Below are 20,094 nucleotides of genomic sequence, written 5' to 3'. Positions count from 1 at the left end.
TTCCTTTTACTGGGGTATTGATTTCCATAACCATTTATCCCCTTAACGAGTGGCACTGGTGGTGATACTGGGAAACTGGAGTGTCTAAGGGAATTGCTTGTGTGACTTGTGGTCAGCCAGTGGGGTGAGACCGAAGTCCTCTCTGTCTGGCTGGTTGGGTTTGCCTTAGAGGTGGAAAAACCCCAGCCTTGAGCTGTAACTGCCCTGCTTTAACCAATTTGTCCTGAACTGGCACTCTCATTTGGGTCCTACCAGAACCAGCACTGTTACAGTCATCTAGTCCAACCCCCTGCTCAAAGCAGGACCAACCCCAACTAAATCATCCCAGCCAGGGCTTTGTCAAGCCTGACCTTAAAAACTTTTAAGGAAGGAGATTCCACCACCTCCCTAGGTGACCCATTCCAGTGCTTCACCATCCTCCTAGTGAAAAAGTTTTTCCTAATATCCAACCTAAACCTCCCCCACTGCAACTTGAGACCATTACTCCTTGTCCTGTCATCTGCTACCACTGAGAACAGTCTAGATCCATCCTCTTTGGAACCCCTTTCAGGTAGTTGAAGGCTGCTATCAAATCCCCCCTCACTCTTCTCTTTTGCAGACTAAACAAGCCCAGTTCCTTCAGCCTCTCCTCGTAAGTCATGTGCCCCAGACCTCTGATCATTTTTGTTGCCCTCCGCTGGACATTTTCCAATTTGTCCACATCCTTCTTGTAGTGTGGGGCCCAAAACTGGACACAGTACTCCAGATGGGGCTTCACCAGTGCCAAATAGAGGGGAATGATTACTTCCCTCGATCTGATGGCAATGCTCCTACTAATGCAGCCCACTATGCTGTCAGTCTTCTTGGCAACAAAGGCACACTGCTGATTCATATCTAGCTTCTCATCCACTGTAATCCCCAGGTCCTTTTCTGCAGAACTGCTACCTAGCCATTCGGTCCCTAGTCTGTAGTGGTGCATGGGATTCTTCCGTCCTATGTGCAGGACACTGCACTTGTCCTTGTTGAACCTCATCAGATTTCTTTTGGCCCAATCCTCCAATTTGTCTAGGTCCCTCTGGACCCTATCCCTACCTCTCCCCGCAGCTTAGTGTCATCTGTGAACTTGCTGAGGGTGTAATCTATTCCATCATCCAGATCATTAATAAAGATGTTGAACAAGACTGGCCCCAGGACTGACCCCTGGGGCACTCTGCTTGATACCAGTGGCCCACTAGACATTGAGCCATTGATCCTACCCGCTGAGCCCGACGATCTAGCCAGCTTTCTATCCACCTAATAGTCCATTCATCCAATCCATACTTTTTTAACATGCTGGAAGAATACTGTGGGAGACCGTGTCAAAAGCTTTGCTAAAGTCAAGATGTACCATGATAACACAACAGACCATAAGCTGATTGTGCAGCCCACAAGGCCAGTTTGCTAGCTTGCTATATTGCATAATGTGTTTTCTTCACTAGTTTGATTGATTATATTACTTCCTTGGGTTTTGTTTATGCCAAATTCCAGTATATGTTATTTGTAATAATTATTCATGGTTATTCATAATAGTTGGCTGTAAGGCAAGCAACCTACACGCCTGTATGATTAGCTAGAGCAAGTCAGAATGAGTGTTTGTAACCTTTGGCATAGATAAATGGCTGACCGGTTGCCCCTCTTGACCTTGGGGAACTGAATGGGGAACCGAACAAAGAACTGAGTATGTTTATCGCAGGTCTGGAACAGACCGAAACAGACCGGTAACTGCAGGGCACACAGCAGAACATGGAAGTAGTAAGTTAGGCCAAGGGTAATGGTTTTGGGCATGAGATAATCAATATTAACACGTATGAATATATGTCATAATATGTTAATCTATAGAGTAAGTGCACCCAAAGATTGATCTGGGTGAGGAAATAAGATTTGGGCATGGTAGATTGGGCCTTGATTAAGGCAGTACCAGGATTCTATAAGAGGGCAAACACCCATGCAGGACGGGGTGCTCTTTCCTATCTTCTATCAAGCTATCAGCTCAGCTTTGCAACACAGCCTCGGTACTCAACACTCAAACCTAATCCCCAGACCATCGAATTCATCAGGCATGCCAGAGACCAGGCTGGTCCTCTGCCTCCCACTACAGGGCTTCAGGGAAGGCGGTGAGTTTGCTAGTTTAAGTAGTCTTTTAGAATAGAGATGTTACCATCAGGGTCACAGAATTGCATTACTTCTTTGTAACTCGGTGTTTAATAGTGTTTATTGTTTTTTTCATTCATTTTAATAAAGATCTTATCAATTTGGTATTGTCCTCAGGATAAGTATCCTTGCCACACAACCCGAGGGTGATCTCACGACATTGAACTCTCTGTGTTCTCTAACCCTGCAGGCTGAGTTGGGATGAGAACCTAAATATCTTCTGGTCAGATCATTGGCGAGATGTAATAAACTAGCCCATAAATTCAAGTCAGCACTTGTAACCCTCATCAACAGAAAAGACCCAGATCAAGCACCACTGACATGCCAACGTCTCTTGCTAAGGTTAATGCGATTTAATCCAGTTGCTAAATATGTTCCTGGGAACAATCTGGTAGTACAGACACTCTGTCCTGGAGCCAAGCATCGCACTCAAATAACCATGAGCTGTAAGATGACTTAGAGGGGTACACGGATGCCGTGGACCCATACAGACCAGTGAGAGAAAAGTGATGACTTCAGAGACAAAAAGTAACCCTGACAGACACGCAACTTCAGGAAGCTCTAAGTTACAGTGGGGTGACCGGCTTACGTGTTTAAAGGACACTAAGGAAGTGACAAGAGACTCCTTTGTGGTGTGTGGACAATTAAGTGAGTCAGATGGATTCATGATTAAAGGTGGTTGCATTGTAACTCCAAACGAAATGAGAGAGGAAATCCTAAACCTCCTCCATGAAGGACATCATGGGTTAGCTAAATGCCATGAAAGGGCCAACCAGTCAGTGCGGGGGCCGGCCATCAGCAAGGACGTTAAGAACAAAATATCTGCATGTGAACATTTGAGAACTGAGACCAACACAACACAAAGAACCCTTAATGACAACACCTCTGCCAGACAGACCTGGGAAGGGACTAGCTGCGGATTTATGCAGATTCAGAAGGCATCATTACTGGGTCAGCATGGACTAGTTTCCCAGGTCCATAGGGAAAATGTACTTGAAAGACATAACATTTTGCAGTGAGACCGAGAAAGTGAAGTGCACTTTTGCTCACTTTGGTATTCCAGAGCAGCTAGTGATGGACAACGGACCACAACTCACTGCAGTGGAATTTAAGTCATTCCGAACAAAATATGACTTTGATCATATTACTAGCAACCCACGTTACCCACAGGCGAATGGAGAGGCTGAGAGAGCTGTGCAGACAGCCAAGAAAACCCACACCAGGAAGATCCCTTCCTTGCTCTTCTGAGCTACAGATAAACACCAAGAGCAGCTACTGGATACAGTCCAGCACAACTCCTGACGGGAAGACAACTCGGAAATACTGTTCCTACCTACAAAGTGCCCAGACACGAAGAGAGAAGCCAAATCAGATAAAACAGCTACAGGAGTTTGTGGACACTTTTACAACGGGCGTCATTCATAGGCGCTGACTCCACGGGTGCTCTGGGGCTGCAGCACCTACAGAGAAAAATTAGTGGGTGCTCTGCACACACCGGCAGCCAAGCTCCGCTCACCACCCGCCCCACCTCCTCCTCCTCCCCTGAGCGGACTGCATCCCTGCTTCTCCACCTACCTCCCAGCGCTTCCTGCCAGGCCACCGCCAAACAGCTGTTTGGCAGCGTTAGCACGCTCTGGGGGCGGGAGAGGAGCAGGAATGTGGTGTGCTCAGGGGAGGAGGCGGGGCCGGGGCAGGGATTTGGGGAAGGAGTTGGAATGGGGCAGGGATGGAGCGCAGTTGGGGCGGGGACTTTGGGGAAGGGGTTGGAATGGAGACAGGGCAGGGATGGGAAGAGGCGGGGCAGGGGCCTGACGGAAGGGGTGGAGTGGGGGTGGGGCCGGGGGGAGAGGGGAAGTCGGCGCCTAAGGCGTCACTCAGAGACCTGCGGGGACAGAAGCTAGTGGCCACGTTCATGTCAAACTGGATGAAGGAAACGGCTGGAGAGCCCCAACTGTCACAAATAAAAAGAACTCGGTGCCCAGAGCCTACGGGATCGAGACCGGCCGGAGGGAGCCACAGAAACCATCAGCACCTGCCGTCGGGGTCAAAAGAACAAGTAACCCAGCAAGCCCTACAGATGGCGGATGCAGAACACCATGACGACGCGAGGATTTTAGACCGACCGCAGCCAGTCGCTGAACCTATGGGCAGCCAGACGACCCAGTTGTTACGGGATCGCTCCGTGCACTTAGAAACCCAGCATGATTCGGAGACTCCTCACAGACTGATCAGCATGGAACTCCCCAGGCAGCGCACGAGCAGAACAACAGGAGACCCTGGCAATCGCGAACCTTGGGCTACAGCAAACGTGGTCCCCGGATCCCACCTCCAGCCCAGCTGCTGCGGTGGGGGGCTGAGAGCTCCTGTCAACTCTGTCAGCTCCCGGGCCAGAGGCGCTGTGCCCCTCCCCTCGCACTCTGACGAACCCCTGGCTGTACCGAACACAGGGCTTGGATCCCCAGGGTCCGTTACAGTGAGGGTGTGGGAAATGGAGAACTCAGAGGGGTGGTCACAGAACCACAGGACTGGAGGAACCTCGAGAGGTCTCTTACTCCGGTCCCCTGCCTCATGGCAGGACTAAGTATTATCTAGACCAGCGTTTCGCAAGCTGGGGTACTGCAGGGGGTCTGCAGGGGGTCTGCAGGGGGTCCGCAGGCCCAGCTGATCAACTGCTCCCACTCCCTCCTGGAGCCTCCTTCACACCAGGGAACAGCTGGTGGGAGGGAGGGGGAGGAGCGGGGACCCTGGGTCCGCGCTCCCAAAAGTGGCCAGCGCATCCCTGCGGCCTGGGCAGGGGAGGGGGCACGGGGTCTCCACACGCGGCCCCCAGCCTGAGTGCTGACTCCACAGCTCCCATTGGGTGGGAACTGCGGCCAATGGGAGCTGCGGGGGCAGTGCCTGAGGGCAGGGGCAGCACATGGAGACCCCCGGCCCCTCACCTAGGAGCCGCTGCCAGAGGGATGTGCCGGTCGCTTTTGGGAGCTGCCCAAGGTAAGTGCTGCCCCCCTCACTCCCTCCCACACCCCACCTCTCTGCTCCAGCCCAGCACCCTGCACCCCTTACCCCCTCCCAAACTGCCAGCCCAGAGCCCACAGCCCCGCACCCCATCCCGCACCCAAACTCCCTCCCAGAGCCCACACCCTGCACCTCCTCCTGTACCCCAACCCCCTGCCCCAGCCTGGTGAAAGTGAGTGAGTCTCTTCTCCAGACTAAACAAACCCAATTTTTTCAGTCTTCCCCCATAGCTCACACAACGCACTGTCAACCTGTGGAACTCCTTGCCAGGGGATGTTGTGAAGCCCAACACCATAACAGCATTTGAAAAAGAACTAGATACGTTTATGGAGGATAGGTCCATCAATGGCTATTAGCCAGGACGGGCAGGGATGGCGTCCCTAGACTCCGTTTGCCAGAAGCTGGGAATGAGCGACAGAGGATGGATCACTTGGTGATTCCCTGTCCTGTTCATTCCCTCTGGGGCACCTGGCACTCGCCACTGTGGGAAGACAGGACACTGGGATAGATGGTTCCTTGGTCTGACCCAGTATGGCCGTTCTTATGTTCTTATGTCATGTTTTCTAGACCTTTAATCATTTCTGTTGCTCTTCTCTGAACTTTCTCCAATTTGTCCACATCCTTCCTGAAATGTGGCGCCCAGAACTGGACACAATACTCCAGTTGAGGCCTAATCAGCATCGAGTAGAGTGGAAGAATTACTTCTCATGTCTTGGTTACAACACTCCTGCTAATACAACCCAGAATGATGTTTTCTTTTTCTGAAACAGTGTTACACTGTTGACCCATATATAGCTTGTGATCCGCTATGACCCCCAGACCCCTTTCCGCAGTACTCCTTCCTAGACTGTCATTTCCCATTTTGTACGTGTGCAACTGATTGTTCCTTCCTAAGTGGAGTACTTTGCATTTGTCCTTGTTGAATTTCATCCTATTTACTTCAGACCATTTCTCCAGGTTGTCCAGATCAGTTTGAATTTTAATCCTATTCTCCAAAGCACTTGCAACCCCTCCCAGCTTAGTATCGTCCGCAAACTTTACACATGTACTCTCTATGCCATTATTTAAATCATTGATGAAGATATTGAACAGAACCGGACCCAGAACTGATCCCTGCGGGACCCCACTCGTTATGCCCTTCCAGCATGACCGTGAACCACTGATAACTACTCTCTGAGAACGGTTTTACAATCAGTTATGCATCCACCTTATAGTAGCTCCACCTAGGTTGTATTTCCCTAGTTTGTTTATGAGCAGGTCATGTGAGACAGTATCAAAAGCTTTACTAAAGTCAAGACAGACCATGTCTACCACTGCCTCCCTATCCACAAGGCTTGTTACCCTGTCAAAGAAAGCTCTCAGGCTGGTTTGACAAATCCATGCGGACTGCTATTTATCACCTCATTATCTTCTAGATGTTTGCAAATTGATGGCTCAATTGTTTGCTCCATTATCTTGCCGGGTACAGAAGTTAAGCTGACTGGTCTGTAATTCCCTGGGTTGTCCTTATTTCCCTTTTTATAGATGGGCACTAGATTTGCCCCCTCCAGTCCTCTGGAATCTCTGCCGTCTTCCACGACTGTTGGAAGACAATTGCCAATGGGTCAGAGGGAATCGAATCTCACGCTGTGTTTCACTGTTCAGCCATTAGGCAGTGATATGTGCAAAATACCTAGTACAGGAGCCTCAGCCAGACCAGGCCAAGCATGGCAGGGCCCAGTGATGAACCCAGCCAGGGGGTACCTTGCTCAGAGCATAGGCGCCAACTTCTCCTGGCGCCGGTGGGTGCTCGACCCCCTCCGCCCCGGCCCCGCCTGACTCCACCCCCTGCCCCGCCCCTATTCCAACCCCTTCCCCAAATCCCCGCCCCGCCTCTTCCCCACCTCCTCCCCTGAGCGTGCCGCGTTCCCGCTCCTCCCCCTCCCTCCCACAGCTTGTTACGCCGCGAAACAGCTGTTTAGCAGTGGGAAGTGCTGGGCGGAGGAGTGGGGATGCAGCAGGCTGGGAGGAGGCAGAGGTGAGCTGGGGTGGGGGTAAGGGAAGCTTGGCTGCCGGTGGGTGCAGGGCACCCACTAACTTCTCCCCGTGGGTCCTCCAGCCCTGGAGCACCCATGGAGTCGGCGCCTATGGCTCAGAGATAAGCCCTGTAGTCAGTCTATATCTGGTACACTGGGGGGCAGGGAAAGCCACTTGCCTGCCCCCCTGGGGTACAGGGAAAGCCATGTGCCCACCCCCCCCAGGGTGCAGGGAAAGCCTTATGCCCACCCCCCCGGAGGGCGCCCCATCCCCCTTACCCTGCTCCTGTGAGCCCCTCTGCTTCGCCATGCTCTGCAGATACTCCCGCTCCTCCTGCAGCCACCGCTCTCGCACCTGGTAGTCCATCTCCCAGCCTGGGGCAGGGGCTGGGCAGCTGTCCTACGCCGTCCTCAGGCTGTTGGAGACAGACAGGGACATGCACTAGCAGGACGGAGCAAATCCTACCCTCCCTGGCCTAGTCACGGCCAGCCGCACATACACCCAGGGAACCTCGGCACGGCATGGCAGCCATCTCTGCCTCGATCCTGCCACATGGCAACGCCACCCATGGGACGGAGAATCCCAAGTCCTGCTGAAACTGCCGGGGGGGGATCAGGAACCCGAACAGAATCTCCCAGAGATCCCAGCAGCTCACACCTCCTATCCCAGAGCAGGAATTAATGCTTCACCCCCAGGGGCTGGCGGCAGTACCTGGGGAGTGGGGAAACTGAGTCACACAGCTGGTTCATCAAATCTTACCAACTGCCCACATTCTCTTTGCTTTATGTTCCGTAACTTCTTACCCATCTCCTAATTGTGATACATCCCTACCCCACATACATGAGGACGAATTCTTGGATCCACTCCTTAGCTAAGCAACCCTGAAGTAAATGAGTGAGAGCCCTACTGTGGGGCACTGGCTGGCTGCTGACAGGGCCACAGAAACATGCCAGCAGCCAGCCGCTTCCAGGAGGAGCGTGGGGCCAGGGCAGGGAGGCAGCCTGCCTGAGCCCCGCTGTGCTGCTGGACTTTTAGCACCCTGGAGATCGCGATCGACTGGCAGAGGCTCCAGGATCGACCAGTCGATCACGATTGACGGGTTGGTGACCACTAATCTAGCCCTTGGCCTTCACAACATCCTCTGGCAAGGAGTTCCACAGGTTGATAGTGCGTTGTGTGAAAAAATGCTTCCTTTGTTTTAAACCTGCTGCCTATTAATTTCATTAGGTGACCCCTAGTTTTTGTGTTTTAAGGAGGAGTAAATCACACTTCCTTATTTACTTTCTCTACACCACTCATGATTTTATATCCTATCTATCCTATCCTATCCTATCCCCCCTTAGTTGTCTCTTTTCCAAGCTGAACAGTCCCAGTCTTATTAATCTCTCCTCATACGGAAGCTGTTCCAGACCCCTAATCATTTTTGTTGCCCTTTTCTGAACCTTTTCCAATTCCAATATCTCTTTTTTGAGATGGGGCAATGCAGTATTCAAGACTTGGGCGTACCATGGATTTATATAGAGGCAACTTGATATTTTCTGTCTTATTATCTATCCCTTTCCTAATGATTCCCAACATTCTGTTTGCTTTTTTGACTGCCGCTGCACATTGAGTGGATGTTTTCAGAGAAGTATCCACAGTGACTCCGAGATCTCTTTCTTGAGTGGTAACAGCTAATTTAGACCGCATCATTTTATATGTAGAGTTGGGATTATGTTTTCCAATGTGCATTACTTTGCATTTATAAACACTGAATTTCGTCTGCTATTTTGTTGCCCAGTCACCCAGTTTTGTGAGATCCCTTTGTAGCTCTTCACAGTCTGCTTTGGGCTTAACTATCTGGAGTAGCGTCGTATCTTTTGCAAATTTTGCCACCTCACTGTTTACCCCTTCTTCCAGACCATTTATGAGTATGGTTGTGACATCCTGGCACCCCCTTATTCTCCACTGTCAGATAATTAGGATGTGTTTTGCACACAGTGTGCCTTGTGAGGTATCATTCTAAAAGTCTTGATCTGTTAGACAGTAATATCTCGTTGGATTGTGTGTGCTAGCGGTCGTGTGTGACGTTATGAAGTTGGGCTCTGTAGGTGTTACTGGAACCTGTTGTGAGGTTGAAAACACCCACAAGCAGCCTTTCAGGTACAACAGTAAAAAGGCCAAACAATGTGAATGGCTCATGGAGGAAATGCACAAGCACAAGGATTCCCCAGGAACTGTGTACAATAGAAACCTCTCGGAGACAGCACTGCACAATGGGAACTATTTGACCTGGGTCACAGCAAAAGAGCTTTCCAGTGCGTGGGAAGAAGATATAAAAGGGGGACAATGACATCATGATGGTACCTCACTCTCCCTACACCACCACACCTGGAAATACCACAGGAACAAAGACTGAACTGGGGGAAGTGATGGTCCCAGGCTAAAGGTATTTCTAGCCTGTGTATGAAAACCTGGGACACCCAAGCTTGCAAAGCAAAGGCAGCTTGTGCCTTAAACAGATGGCAGATTCTTTTCACTCAGGGTGAGACTCTGCTAATTCATCTCCTACCTATCCAGTGTCTTAAGCTCAGTTTGTAGTTTTGTTTATTTACTAGGTAATCTGCTTTGATCTGTTTGCTATCACTTATAATCACTTAAAATCTATCTTCTTGTAGTTAATAAACTTATTTTATGTTTTAATCCAAACCAGTGTGTGTTTGACTAAGGTGTCTGGGGAAAATCTCAGCTTGGTTTCCACAAGTGTGCATGGTCCTCTTTACATTGAGGGAGAGGTGGACTGGGTATTAAACCCGTATACTGGCCAGATTTGACCAGGGCAGGACGGTACTGCTCCAGGGTCCCAAGCTGGAAAGCTGGTGGTTAGAGAGCCTGCATGTAACTGCAGCTGGATGTGTCCCTACCTGTGTGAATGCTGGTGAAAGTGCAGGCTGGAAGGCTTTGCAGCTTGTCACAGCAGCACAGTGTGAGAGGGAGCCCAGGCTGGTGGGTCAGAGGGCTCAGTGGTACCCCAGTTCCAGGTGGCATTCTGGGGGGAACCCATCACAATGAACAGCACAGCTCCCAGTTCAGAGCACTGGGGGACCCCACTATTTACCTCTCTCCATTCTGAAAACACCCATTTATTCCTACTCTTTGTTTCCTGTCCTTTAACCAGTTACTGATCCATGAGAGAACCTTCCCTCTTATCCCATGACAGCTTACTTTGCTTAAGAGCCTTTGGTGATGGACCTTGTCAAGGGCTTTCTGAAAACCTAAGTACATTATATCCACTGGATCCCCCTTGTCCAAATGCTTGTTGACCCCCTCAAAGAATTCTAGTAGATTGGTGAGGCGTGATTTCCCTTTACAAAAGCTGTGTTCAGGGCCAGATTTACACCTTACGCACCCCTAGGTACAGCATCTTCAGTAGCATCCCCTCCCGCCGCCTACAACTGACCTTCGTGTCATAGCCGCCGACTCCATGGGTGCTCCAGGGCTGGAGCACCCATGGGGAAAATTGGTGGGTGCTCTGCACCCACCGTCAGCTCCCCCCGCCCCAGCTCACTTCTGCCTCTGCTCCGCCTTTGCCTCCTCCCCCGAGCACGCCGAGTGCCCACTTTTTCCCCCTAGCTCCCAGCGCTTGCGCCGCGAAACATCTGTTTTGCACGGCAAGCACTGGGAGGGAGGGGGGAGGAGAGGGAATGTGGCACGCTCGGGGAAGAGGCAGGGCTGAGGCAGGGATTTGGGGAAGGAGTCCAATAGGGGCAGGGAGAGGGTGGAGTTGGGGCAGGGACTTTGCGGAAGGGGTTGGAATGGGGGCAGAGCAGGGGCAGGGAAAGACTGGAGTTGGGGTGGGGGGGTGAGCACCCATCAGCGCCGGGGAAAGCTGGCACCTATGCTTGGTGTTGCACAGCTTTATAGAGGTGGGGCAACCCTAGAACGCCAGTAGCCCTAGGCACGTGCCTATTGTGTCTAATTGGAAATCTGGCCCTGGCCATGTTAACTCTTCCCCAACAAATGGTGTTCATCTCTGTGTCTGACAGTTCTCTTCTTTACTATAGTTTCAACCAGTTTTGCCTGGTACTGAAGTGAGGCATTCAGGCCTGTAATTGCTGGGATCACCTCTGGAGCCCTTTTTAAAAACTGGCATTACATTAGCTCTCCTCCAGTCATGTGGTAAAGAAGCTGATTTAAAGGACAGGTTACAAACCAGTTAGTAGTTCTGCAATTTCACATTTGAGTTCCTTCAGAACTCTTGGGTGAATCCCACCTGGTCCTGGTGACTTATTACTGTTTAGTTTATCAATTTGTTCCAAAACCTCCTCTAACGACATGTCAGTCTGGGACAGTTCCTCTGATCTGTCATGTAAAAAGAATGGCTCAGGTTTGGGAACCTCCCTCACATCCTCAGCCATGAAGACAGATGCAAAGAATTCAGTTAGCTTCTCTGCAATGGCCTTATCATCTTTGAGTTCTCCTTTAGCATCTCCATCGTCCAGTGGCCCACTGGTTGTTTACCAGGCTTCCTGCTTCTGGTGTACTTAAAAACATTTTGCTGTTAGTTTTTGAGTCTTTGGCTAACTGTTCTTCAAATTCTTTTTTGGCCTTCATAATTATATTTTTACACTTCCTTTGCCGGAGTTTATGCTCCTTTCTATTTTCCTCACTAGGATTTAACTTCCACTTTTTAAAGGATGCCTTTTTGCCTCTCACTGCTTCTTTTACTTTGTTGTTTAACCATGGTGGCTCTTTTTTGGTTCTTTTACTATGTTTTTTAATTTGGGGTATACATTTAAGTTGAGTCTTTGAAAAGTGTCCATGCAGCTTGCAGGGATTTCACTCTAGTCACTGTACCTTTTAATTTCTGTTTCACTAACCCCCTCATTTTTGTGTAGTTCCCCTTTCTGAAATTAAATGCCACAGTGCTGGGCTGTTGAGGTGTTCTTCCCACCACAGGAATGTTAAATTTAATTATACTGTGGTCATATTAAATGCTCTTGTGGTGGCAGTGACACTAGTAAGGACAGGAATACTAGTAAGTACCACTCCTTTACCAGGGACGGGGCGGTCCATGGGGGGCTGTTGTGATGGAGGCTGCAGAGGACACAGCATTGCAGGGCACGTGACCAGTGTGCCCAAGATCACTGAGGAGTTTAAACGATTGACGCAGCCAGAGACAGAGACTCTGTGTCCCAGCTCCCTGCCCGAGCCCTGTGCCCCATGGTCACCCAGCCTCCTGCCCAAGTCCTGTGCTCCATGGCCCCCCCAGCCCGAGCCCAACGGCCACCCAGCCTCCTGCCCAAGCTCTGTGCCCCATGGCCCCCCCAGCCTGAGCCCCATGCCCTGTGCCCCATTGCCCCCCAGCCCCCTGCCCAAGGCCCGTGGCCACCCAGCCCCCTGCCTGATCCATGATCCCTTCTATTTAAGCCCCAGTGCCCAGCCCCAGCCTGAGCTCCACACCCCCTGGCCAAGTCCTGATCCCCCTGCCTGAGTCTGCCCTGCCTCTGAAGTGGCCTCGCTCCCTGGCTCCCCCCATGGCCAGGAATAGCCCTTCCCGGCCCTTCCAGCCTCAGCTCTCTCAGCTGTTCCCCTGCTGCAGGCACTGTCTGCTGGCCCCACACCCACCCCACGGTGCCCCCCACCTGCTCTGGGATGCCTGCCCCACATCTGCCTCAGGACCCCTGCCCCATGCCGGCTGCCCCACTCTGCCTGCCCCATGTCTGTCTTGGGACCCCTGCTGCACACCTGCCATGGGATGGACCAGTGCTGGAGGGTCTGGAGGTGAGGAGCTGGGGGGGCACAGAGCCCCCCACACAAGGTCTGAGTAGCCAGCGGGCAGCACAGCACCGGGGGACCGTTTAGTTTGATAGTTTTCTGTTATCAGTAGACACAGCTGGGAAACCCTTATGTCTTTATAGATGTAGCTGTGAAATAATCACTTCTGTATTGTTTTGTCATTATAGTTCCCACTTTGTTGTTGTTTATTTGCATGGTCTCTGTCTGGTTCTGGGATTGTTTCTGTCTGCTGTATAATTAATTTTGCTGGGTGTAAACTAATTAAGGTGGTGGGATATAATGGGTTAGCTAATCATGTTACAATATGTTAGGCCTGGTTAGTTAAATATCAGGAAAATGATTGGTTAAGATATAGCTAAGCAGAACTCAAGTTTTACTACATAGTCTGCAGTCAATCAGGAAGTAAGTGGGGGGGAATGGGAACAGGGAATGGGGGTGGGGAAATTGGAATCATGTTTTGCTAAGGGGGGAATGGGAACAGGGACACAGGTAAGGCTCTGTGGTGTCAGAGCTGGGAAGGGGGACACTAAGGAAGGAAACTGGAATCATGCTTGCTGGAAGTTCACCCAATAAACATTGAATTGTTTGCACCTTTGGACTTCGGGTATTGTTGCTCTCTGTTCATGCGAGGACCAGGGAAGTAAGTGAGTGAAGGAATAAGCCCCCTAACATCTGACACTGGACCACACATGGCCAGCAATGGGTGTCAGTGGTTAACAATTACCCAAGGCCGGGGGGGTTCCCGTCAAGTGCCTCCACCCAGCCTGGCTGCTCTGGGAACGGCGCTGGGGCAGGTCTCTGGCTGGTGCTGGGCAGAGCTCCAACCCGATGCTCAACCTGGGCCCACCTGGCCTGGGGATCTGGATTTCAAGGCACTGGGAGCAGTGACCGGAGCCTGCGGTGCAGTGGAGCTGGGACCAAAGGAGGTTTGCTGCTGGCCCTGGAGCATACGGTCCTGGCCAGGGTTGAGCGGCGGTTGCCCAGGGTTGTGTGTGGCTGATGGGGACCGGAGAGGCCATGTGCAGCTTGGCGGGTCCCGGGAGACCCCGGATGCCCCCAGGATGAGGCACTTGCTTTACAGGAGGTTTCATTCAAAGCTGGAAAGCTCGTCCCTCCAGGCCCTGAGCTGTGTCTGCTGTGCACAGCTCCCAGCTGCACTGGGTGGGCAGCTGGGCCTGGGGGTCCCTGCTCAGACCCCAAGATCCCAGCAATGGTTCTGGCATCTCCCAGCCTGGCTCCTGCTCCTCCCAGCCAGGCCCGCCGGGCAGCCAGGGGTGAGGGCTGGGCCCAGGCCGGCTCCTGCACAGCCAGAGCTGCCCTCACTGTCCTGCCCACGTCACACTGGCTCCCAGACACCCTCCCTGGCCTGGGGGTGCTCAGGGAGGAGAGGGCACGGTTGGGGCTCTACCCCCAGCCCTGCCGGTGCTGAGCACAGCACAGCGAGTCCTGCTGGGGGTGGGGCCTGTGGAGCCACCGGGTGAGCCCAGCAAGGGGCCAGCTCCTTCCAAGGCAAAGGTCAGCACGGGAGGGTGAGCGGGGAGGAAACGCCTGCAGAAGTAGTGTCCTGCGCAGGGCTCCCATGCGGGGCCTGCTGGGGCCAGGGACACAGGGGACACGTGTCTACACCCATGCCAAGACATGCAGGCACACATGCCCAGGCGCCCCTCCCATCTCCCTAGACTGACCCCCCCACTGCTCCCTAGATCTTACATGCAGGCGCCCTCCCCCCACACACACAAGCCCCCACTGGTGCCAGGGTCCGGACTATCCCCCACTCCCCCCCCACACACCAGCTGGCAGCTGCTCCTCTGCACTCGCAGCAATCAGACTGAAATGACTGCACCCTCCTCCCACAGCATCACTGGCTGTAGGAGCCCCCAGCTCCCCTTGCCATGCAGAGCCAGACTCCTTCCCCCCACATCCCTGACTCTGTCCCCTGGCGCAGAGCCAACCTACCTGTGCCCAGCCACGCTCCGCTCCTCACTCGCTGGTGGGGCTCCCTGGCCTCCAGCCTAGCCGCAGGGCCCCTTGGAGGCAGCCCGCCCCGCCTGACGACACATTAACCATGGGCGGTCCAAGCCAAACCCTCCCTCAGGTGCATCTCCCCAGCCAAGCCCTGTCTGCTGCCTCTCCTCCCTCCCACATGCTGGCAGAGGGAAGAGCCAGGCTCTGACTCATGTTTGATCGTAGGGAGGGGAGCTCCTCGCTGGGGGCTGGCAGGATAGCTGGCTCATCTGCCTCGGCCCAGCACTGCCAGCACTTAGCACACAGCCAGCCAAGTCTCACAACCCCCGGGGGGGAGCAGAGCAGGTGGGGAAACTGAGGCTGAGAAGGGTTTTTTTGGGTGGGGGGACACAGTGAGAACATCCTAGGGTCCTGACTCCCAGTTCCCCATGTTCCAATCCCTAAGCCACACTGCCTCTTCCTGGCTACATGGGCCAGCGGTTCTTTCTCAAGAAGCCGAAGGGGCGTTTTGACTTCACATCACAGCTGCTCGGTGTGCTACGGATCCCGCACGGGATTGTGCAGATTGGCACTGGGGCCTCAGGGAATAGCATGGGGATGAAGTAGGAATTTCCTGTAATGTTTTTAGGAATTACTTGGACTTTCAGAAAGCTTTTGACAAGATCCCGCACCAAAGGCTCTGAAGGTAACTAAGGAGCCATGGGGTGAGAGGGAAGGTCCTCTCCTGGATCGGTAACTGGAGAGAGGTAAATAGCAGGTCCCAGGGGTCTGTACCAGGACCAGTGCTGTTCAACATAGTCATAAATGAGCTGGAACAGGGGGTGAACAGTGAGGTGGCAAAGTCTGCATACGATACAAAGTTGTTTAAGATAGTTAAGTCCACAGCTGAGTGCAAGGAGTTAGAGTCACAAGACTGGGTGACCGGGCAACAAAATGGCAAAGAAATGCACATTGGAAACATAATCCCAACTATACACATAGTGATGGGGTCGAAATTAGCTGGTAACACCCAGGAAAGAGATCTGGGGGTCACAGTGGATAGTTCTCTGAAAATTTCAGCTCAATGCGCAGCAGCGGTCAAAAAGGCTAAGAATACTTTAGAAACTATTAGGAAAGGGATAGCTAAGAAGACAGACAATATCCTAATGCCGCTATCCAAATCCAGGGGATGCCCACATCTTGAATACTGCACGCAGACGTGATCACCCCATCTCAAAAACAATACAGTGGAACTGGAAAAGGTTCAGAGAAGGGCAGCAAAGATGATCAGGGTATGAAACAGCTTCCATACGAGGAGAGAGTCCAAACATTAGAGCCATTCAGCTTGGAAAAGAGATGATTAAGTGGGGATATGACAGAGGTCTATAAAATCATGACTGGGGTGGAGAAAGCGAATAGCGAAGTGTTATTTACCATTCACATCACACACAAACTAGGGGTCACCCAATGAAATTGACAGGCAGCAGGTTTAAAACAAACATAGGAAAGTACTTCACACAATGCACTGTCAACCTGCGGAACTCCTTGCCAGGGGACGTTGTGAAGGCCAAGACTATAACAGGGTTCAAAAAAGAACTGGATAAGTTCACAGAGGATAGGTCCATCAATGGCTATTAGCCAGGATGGGCAGGGATGGTGTCCCTAGCCTCTGTTTGCCAGAAGCTGGGAATGGGTGACAGGGGATGGATCACTTGATGATTCCCTGTTCTGTTCGTTCCCTCTGGGGCATCTGGCACTGGCCACTGTCGGAAGACAGGATACTGGGCTAGATGGACCTTTAGTCTGACCCAGTGTGGCCATTCTTATGTGATAGCACCACCCCCGCCCCGCAAGCAGCTAACTGCCACACTGTCTCCTGGACAGAAATGGCCTTCCTCAGAGCTGCTCTGCTCTGCCCTGGAGCATGAGCATGGGGGAGCCCTTTGCTTCTCCTTCCAGCCAGTGTCACTGCAGGCTCTGTCTCCAGAGGCGCATTAGCAGCTGCCCTGGAGGGCTCGGGCCATCCCTGCTGGGCTGTAGGGACCTGCAGTGCTCCCCCAGCTGCAGTGACAGGCCACCATGCCATTCCGTCTGTCATGATGAATTGCTTTAACCCATAGCTCTGTACATAAGTGCAGCTCCACCCCCTCTCCCCAGTCTGGGCCTGGGATCCCCTCAGTGTGGATGGTAATCCCATGGGGCCAAGTGGGATGCAACCCTCTGGAAAGAGGAGACAGACTGGACAGGGTACTGATGGGAATAATGGCAGGGAATTCAAACACAGGGAAACAGGCAGGCCCACGGGCAGGGCCCTACCAAATTCACGGCCGTGAAAATCACGTCATAGACCACGAAATCTGGTCTTATGTGTGCTTTTACCCTATACTGTTCAGATTTCACAGGGAAAACAAGTGTTTCTCAAACTGGGGGACCTGACCCAAAAGGGGGCTGCAGGGGGGTGGTCACAGTATTGCCACCCTTACTTCTGCACTGCCTTCAGAGCTGGGCGGCTGGAGAGCGGTGGCTGTTGGCCACACACCCAGCTCTGAAGGCAGCGCCCCGCCAGCAGCAGGCAGAAGTAAGGGTAGCAGTGCCGCAACCCCCGCTACAGTAACCTTGCGACCCTCCCACAACTCCTTTTTGGGTGCGGACCCCTACAGTTACAACACTGTGACATTTCAGATTTAAACAGCTGAAATCATGAAATTTACAATTTTTAAAAACCTATGACCCTGAAATTGACCAAAGTGGACCATTAATTTGGTAGGGGCCCTACCCATGGACTCCAGTCTAACTTCAGAGGGATAACTTCCTCGATGCCAGCTCTCAAACTCCTCAGCGAGGTGGGTGGCTTGAGAGAACAGAAAACAGTGGCTGTGGGAGGCATAACAATCCCCCCAGCTATACAGTGCCTGGGATCCCCAAGTGCTTTGCAGACTCTAGGGTATATACAATTACTCACCTGCCAGAGAAATGCAGCCACCTCTGGGTGGAACACAGCAGTTGGCTAGCAGCTGACAGCAACACTGTAGAGACAGGAAGTGATGGAGAAGAGTTAGAAATAGAAAAGGGGAGGGGAAGTGAGGCCCAGAGGGCAGAGAGAGGGATTGGTTTGAATTTGGAAATGCCCTGCCCGGGGCTGGGACTCACAAAGGGAGCTGGAAGGCAGAGGACTTGCTTTCACTCAGAAGGTTCCTTTTGGAGGCTTGGCACAAGATCCTAGATAAACAAGTCTCTTATCAGCCAGGACCTTTGTGCCTCCATAAACAGCTTCACAGCCCCACCTCCTGGCTGCCAGGCCTGCCCTGTGACACAGGGAAGGTGAAGTAGGACATTTGACCCTCAGAGGAGGGATCCAAAGGAGAAGGCAGCCCCATGCTGGGCAGGGCCAGCTCGTAGCTTTGCCCCGTCCCAGCCACTCTGCAGGGCTGGGGCAGAGCAGGATTTGAGCTTGTACTTCCACACCCAGGCACTGCGGGGCAGGAATAGCCTAGTGTACAACAAGGGTCGTACGTACAACAAGGGTCTGTGCTGGGAGCTCCTCTCAGCGGCTAGCCAGGGGACAAACACAGCAGATGGGAATCCCAAGGACCTGTCAAGCAGCAGGCCAGGACATCCACATTAAAGAAAGGCTGGTTCCTGGGGGTGGGGAATTGGACCCAGAGCCTTTTCCCTCCAGGGCCTTGGTCCTGAGGGGGGGATGCAGGTGCTGGGCTCCCTCTGTGTCCTTCTCCACGACATCCCCACATCTGGCTCAGCATTCCCACCAAAGCCGCAGAAACCTCCTTGAGGCTGGCAGATTATAAGGGCAGGCTGACACTTGAAACTCTGCCGCTGGGCTTCAGCGAAGACACTCCTGCGAGACGGATGGGAGAGCGCCTCCTGCTGGAGTAGCTCACCCCCGTCTGTGAGAGGCAGGAGAAGCCCCCATGGGCACAGCGCAGTCTGCACCAGGGGAGATGGATTTTTCTCACCAGAGCTGTCAGTTGATCGTCTAGACCAGGAGAATGCCAGGGACCCTGCAGCTCACAGCTGTGCTGGCTAAGCACATGCTGGGCAGAGTTAAGGTTACACAGGCTCCATCACCTCCCCCCACACACTCCCCTGTGCTTTCCTGGGCTCCTTGCGAGGGGGCCACAAAGAACAATGGGGGAATTTACACACCTCGTGTTGCACGCGTGTGTGAGACTCGAGCCTGGTGCAGGGCCCCCGTGAACCCACGGCCAGAGCCCACGCATGGTGCACCTGGGCTATATCTACAACAGGCCGGGGGGGTGGGGGGGTCAGCCCCAGCACTATCCTCGGCTGGGGGGGGCCACAGGCCAGGGGCAGTCCCGGGGGCGTGCAGTTCTGGGGGGGGGGTCAGGCCGGGGGGGGGTCACCCCAGCGCTATCCTCGGCCCGGGGGGGCCACAGGCCAGGGGCAGTCCCGGAGGCGTGTAGTTCTGGGGGGGGGGGGGCCAGGCCGGGGGGGGTCACCCCAGCGCTATCCTCCCCGCCCCCAGCCTAGAGCACCCGCCCCGCCCCCATCACGTGACCCCGCCCGCTCCTGTCACGTGCTGGGGCGGGGAGTCCAAGCTGGTGCGGCGGGGGGCGGGGCTCTGAACTGCGGACGGGATTGGAGGCGGGGGGCGGGGCTATGCAGGGAATGGGCGGGGCCAGGGGCGGGGCTAGGTAGCTGCAGGCGGGAGCTTAGGGCGCTCAGGCCGGTCCTGACTCAGCCAGCGGGCGGCGCACGGGTCGGGGCGGCGGTACCGGGGGGCAGGGCCCTAGGTTCCCCGGGGAGCTGGTGTCGGAGCGGGGTTCGGGGATCGGTGCCCGGGGGGGCTGGTGCCGGAGGGGGGTTCGGGGGTCGGTGCCCGGGGGGGCTGGTGCCGGAGCGGGGTTCGGGGGTCGGTGCCCGGGGGGGCTGGTGCTGGAGCGGGGGTCGGGGGTCGGTGCCCGGGGGGGCTGGTGCCGGAGGGGGGTTCGGGGGTCGGTGCCCGGGGGGGCTGGTGCCGGAGCGGGGTTCGGGGGTCGGTGCCCGGGGGGGCTGGTGCCGGAGCGGGGTTCGGGGATCGGTGCCCGGGGGGGCTGGTGCCGGAGCGGGGTTCGGGGGTCGGTGCCCGGGGGGGCTGGTGCCGGAGCGGGGTTCGGGGATCGGTGCCCGGGGGGGCTGGTGCCGGAGCGGGGT

The 20,094-nt window shown here is 53.9% G+C and overlaps 1 protein-coding gene across 5 annotated transcripts in view; it reads right to left on the bottom strand.

Moving 5' to 3' along the window:
* LOC141983715 (cGMP-dependent protein kinase 1-like) overlaps positions 1–19,174 on the bottom strand; it is a 67,603-nt gene extending 48,429 nt beyond the window's left edge. For 2 of the 5 annotated variants that reach the window (XM_074946738.1, XM_074946741.1), the window contains exons 1-2: positions 14,935–15,092; positions 7,479–7,615 (exon numbers count right to left, since the gene is read on the bottom strand). In XM_074946738.1, coding sequence (XP_074802839.1) covers positions 7,479–7,566 — 88 coding nt within the window. In that variant the 5' untranslated portion in view covers positions 7,567–7,615; positions 14,935–15,092. Of the gene's footprint in view, positions 1–7,478; positions 7,616–14,934; positions 15,094–17,884; positions 17,949–18,072; positions 18,120–19,086 lie in introns of those variants that run through there. The other 3 variants (XM_074946739.1, XM_074946740.1, XM_074946742.1) reach the window with 3 other exon arrangements.
* Positions 19,175–20,094: the final 920 nt, after the last annotated feature.

The sequence above is a fragment of the Natator depressus genome, chromosome 3 (genome assembly GCF_965152275.1).
Source record: "Natator depressus isolate rNatDep1 chromosome 3, rNatDep2.hap1, whole genome shotgun sequence".
Taxonomy (NCBI): domain Eukaryota; kingdom Metazoa; phylum Chordata; order Testudines; family Cheloniidae; genus Natator; species Natator depressus.
The sequence above is the reverse complement of the archived record's forward strand: the minus strand, read 5'-3'. Positions and strand labels throughout refer to the sequence as shown.